The 4516-nt window shown below is 39.1% G+C and overlaps 1 protein-coding gene across 1 annotated transcript in view; it reads right to left on the bottom strand.

Moving 5' to 3' along the window:
* The window catches only part of LOC103777028 (nuclear pore complex protein Nup153-like), a gene marked incomplete at both ends in the record, with an annotated part of 12440 nt that extends 9020 nt beyond the window's left edge, over positions 1 to 3420 (bottom strand). Inside the window, 3 exons of the mRNA XM_008944566.1 lie at positions 1 to 69; positions 2505 to 2557; positions 3274 to 3420. The exon at positions 1 to 69 is cut by the window's left edge and continues 79 nt beyond it. Coding sequence (XP_008942814.1) covers positions 1 to 69; positions 2505 to 2557; positions 3274 to 3420 — 269 coding nt within the window. The remainder of the gene's footprint in view (positions 70 to 2504; positions 2558 to 3273) is intronic.
* Positions 3421 to 4516: the final 1096 nt, after the last annotated feature.

Raw genomic sequence — 4516 nt, forward strand, 5'->3', positions numbered from 1 at the left:
CCGCCAGCACTCACTCCTGAAAGCAGACCGTTGGACGCAGGAGTACTCAATTTGGGGTAGGTCAAATTGCTGGCATGGAATAACAATACATATGTGAAGGAAGGAAAAGAAAAAAAAACGAAGGAAAGAAAGGGAAAAATTTAGGAAAAAAAAAAATCAACTTATCAACTGATTATTTCAAGCTATTACAGCCGCTATTAGTCCTACAAGCAACACTTTCTAATTGGAATCAGAAAAAAATGTTCCACAAGCTGCTAAATGCTGCTAAATATCTGATGTCCTAAACAGTGAAAGCTGCATTAATAAGAGCAGCAATGAGAAGGACATGTATAAGAAACAGTCACAATATCCATACAGCAATGATGACTAAGCCAGAAGACCTGAAACAGAAGAACTGATTTAGATTATTATTTTCTAATGTTTCCTTTTATAAGTCCAGACAGTGGAAATGTTGACTGCCAGTTCCCTGATTCTGTGATGAGCATATACCTTCACAGGCATATACAAGAACAACTAAAAATATATATGAGAGGGAGAGAGGGAGGGAGGGAGTACATGAAATGCTGCCGGAAGCTCTTATGGAATAGAGGCTTAAACTTGTGTGGCAAGGTAACAAGGCAAAAGCTTCAGAGGCAGCCCTGGCTTTCCTGGGGCCATCAGCAGAGGCAGCAGAGGTGTTTGGGTGTGCCAACATTCCAGAAGTCTTTTCAGACATGAATACAGATCCCTTTTGTAGGGCATACAAAGGCTGTTCTCTGTTCATTACAAAAGCTGAGATCCTAACCAGAAAGATTTCCTAATCCAAATGGGAAGGGAAAAGAAACCTCAAAACAAGCATACATACATACATAAAAAACCACCCCAAAACCCCACACCACACCCCAAACCAGAAATGAACTAGGGAATAATGACAATAAAAAGCAGTATGGCATCAAAATTATGCATCCCTGGAAAAAATTACCATATCAAAGCTTATCCTGCAGCCAAGCAGTCAGTCATTACAGAAGTACATCTGATCATACTGGAAGACACCAGGTCAAGTTTCCAGAAGACTGAACAAAAGAATTGGTCTAAACTTGTCAGATACTTGCAAACAGTCTGCTTAGCACTGTAACTGCTGAGAGGAAGCCAGATCCTTAAGGCCATATGCTCAAACTTTTCTCTAATCCCAACTGACAATCAATTCAAATTCTGAAAAAATCTGTCAAAATAAAGCTTTATTCAGACAATTATAGCTTGTCTATAATAGCCCATATTCCTCTCTTCTGTTAACACCTGTCAGCTTCCAAGGGGCAACAAGAGTTTTCTGTCTTCAATTAAGTCCAACCTACAACTCTGACCCAGGTTTAAAAACTGAACAGAGATGTACTGAAATACTGCACAAAGTAACTCTGGCCAGCTGCCCCTTCTCAGTGTCATGTTCCTGCTCCAGAACACAACATCCAACAGAGACTGGCTTTATAAAAGAATTTTTAAGAAAGGACCATCTATTCTACAGACAAAAGGAGATCATAACAGTAAAACTTGTGAACCAAATAAAAAGTAGTATCAGTTTTCTAGAACTCCCTTCTACATGGAGAAGACAAGAGTTCTACCAAAGAAAATTTAGAACCATTTGAAAACCCACAATTAAAACCTAACATCTCTCTGCACCTATGCCAAAACCTTTGAGCCAATCTCTTACAGCCCTGAAAAGGTGGCTGCTGTGAAGTCAGACTATTAGATACCAAAACAAAGGGTTAGTTTGGTTTTTTTCTGCATGCCAAGGAATGCCCAAGACAACATAAGAATTGCTTGGAAGATGAACACAAAGATGACAAAATATGATTCCCTGCTACTCTTCTTTGAAAGGGGTGAATCCTAAAAAAAAAAAAAAAAAGGTATCCTTTGAATGCAAAGTGTCTTAATTAAGTATTACCCAAAAGACAAGATACCCAGAAGGGGTATCAGCTGGAGGTGAAGTCATTCTACCTAAACCAAGCAAACAATGTAATGTAAAACAACCTCCTTGAGAATACAATTATTAACTCTCCTAGAATTTGGTATTTTAGAGACAAATTGTCATTTGGCCTCAGGTGAGATTCTAACGGGCTCCTGTTTCTCATGCAAACTCACAGACAGAGCAGACAAGTGACTTCACTACAAAAGGAGTATTAAAAGAGATCTTCCTCCAGGTTTCTGCTTTTTAAAAAATAAACTGAAAATTAAAAATGTTTCTGAACACTTCACCTTGTACAGAATATTAAGAATTATTCCTTCAGGACAAAGCTTTCAGACTCCAAGCAATTAAACAAACAGCTGAAGCTAATAGCTGTCATCAAGTGAACAACAAGATGCACAAGCGGTTAAACACTCTCAACAAGATCATTTTCCCCCCTGTATTTTCCATTCCTTTTCCTGAGAACTGTTACAGCCCTTCCAAAAGAAGACAAGAATGCAGACTGTAGTGACAAAGGAGAGGGCTTTCCTCTTCCAAGTGTTTCAAATTACTGGATTTGCCATACCTTTCAGATGTTTTGACTCGCTGCTCTGCAGGAAAACTCTCCTCTCTCATGACCTGCAATATAAGTTCAATTTCAAGATTTATCTGAATGTATTTATAACCTATACACAAAGCGAAGACAAACAACCACACATTTTGTGTTGCTTTTTTATATCTTTTTTATTTCTACCACTAAATATGCCTCATCTGCTTGAGCTTGTTTCCTAACCACTATGACTACCCACTTCGATCTCCAGCCTGAGCAGCTCATATATGTAACGCCTGCTCATTTTTACAGTCAGATTGATACTGGCACTACAGGTGGGTTTTTTCTGAAAGAGGTGTCGATCTTGTTTTCAGGAAAGTTCATCAGGGAGTCCATCTACAACAAAGTTATCAGAATGGGTAACTGAGAAATCTCACTTGGAGACAGCAGCTCACCTGAAAGGGTTTGTACACATCAGCATGTTCCATCAGCGACAGCTTTGTGTACAGGAGTGTATGAAAAGGAAAATGTTGTTCCTGTATTTAACATTCTTTCACTGACAACAGCCCGACCCAATAGCACATCATCACGCCCTGAAAATAACCACCATTTACTGCTCCAAAACTACTTTTAAATCCACACACCCGCAAAGTACCTCTGTCACAATGGCTCCCACTGTCTCAGTGCTTATCTCAAACGTAATATCTGTACTTTTGCCAAGAAAAAGCACCTTAGTAGAATAATTGGCTAGACACATTCCAAGCTTGTAAAAAGCAGGCAGATAAAGACTGGAAAATGTACTTACTTTGTGCTTTATATCTACCCTCTGGTGAGTTTTGCTGGAATCAGTAGATGGAGTCAGAGATGGTTTAAAGTACTGGGTCCGACTCACTGACAGAGAGATTCCCTTTGGTGTCACCAGTTTCTGGACAGGTGGATGTTGTGATTCCATCTTTGAAAAAGAAGAAGCAAACAATTTATCCTTGCACCCACCCAAATTACTACAGCACTTCCCAGCAGAAAAAGTAACAGAACTATAAATCTTCCATCAGTCTCAGCACCCAGTGAAAATTATTTGGAAGTGTTGAAAGCATTCAGCTTGCAGAGGGAAATCACCAGAAAAACAGTTATGAAATCCAAAAAGCTACAAGAGTCTGACTGAATCCTATTTCAAAATTTGGCAGTTAACTTTACAGACAAAATAATCCATGTTACTATAATCAAAATAACTCATGTTACTATAATATGCTCCTATCTTTTCCTCTCCTCTGCCCACATTGTGGTATTTTTTTACTGGCTTAATCCATTAATTTAACATTCAAAGTGTTAAGCAGCTCATTATACAGGCTTCTGGGTTTCATTTTTCATACAGCTTCCTCCTCTGAAGTTACACTTTGGGAAAAAAAAAAAAAAGGAAAATAATTTTAAAATAGTCTCATTCATTAAAATGTGTTCCAATGTTTTCGATTTGCATGATGGACTTAGAAGTACTGGTTTGACTTTCCTTGTCAAAGCATCTTCACAGACAAGTTAATTTTTAACAGAAAGCACTGTACATTCTGCAAAACGGACTTAACTGAATTGTGAAAAAAAGACCCCAAAAGGCTCCAAGATTTACCAAAGGCTCCATCTGCAGTCTTAAGGATCAGAAGAATCAGACTTCGGATGCATGCTATTATTTAAATTAGTACCAACAGAAAACTGCTTACAAACCAGGTTTAATTTCACAGTATCTCCCAACCCTTGCTAATAAAATTCATGCTGTACTAGCTACAACACACTGTTAATACTATTTGAAAAGTCCTGGCAGTTGGGTGAGGTTCCTAGTGACGGGAAGAAAGGAAACATCAACTCTATTTTCAAAAAGGGTAAAAAGGGAAGACCCTGGGAACTACCACCCTGTCAGCCCAAAATGCTGGGGTTTGAAACCCAAGTTAAGGTTGCCATATGGGTGATTCCCACAGCCCTTCACACAGAGGAGGTGAGTTTGCCTTATAGCTTCCCCCCAGGGTGCGGCCGGCCCTGCAGGGAGAGCCAGAAGGGAAATG

Source organism: Merops nubicus, unplaced genomic scaffold (assembly GCF_000691845.1).
Source record: "Merops nubicus isolate BGI_N331 unplaced genomic scaffold, ASM69184v1 scaffold41967, whole genome shotgun sequence".
Classification (NCBI taxonomy): domain Eukaryota; kingdom Metazoa; phylum Chordata; class Aves; order Coraciiformes; family Meropidae; genus Merops; species Merops nubicus.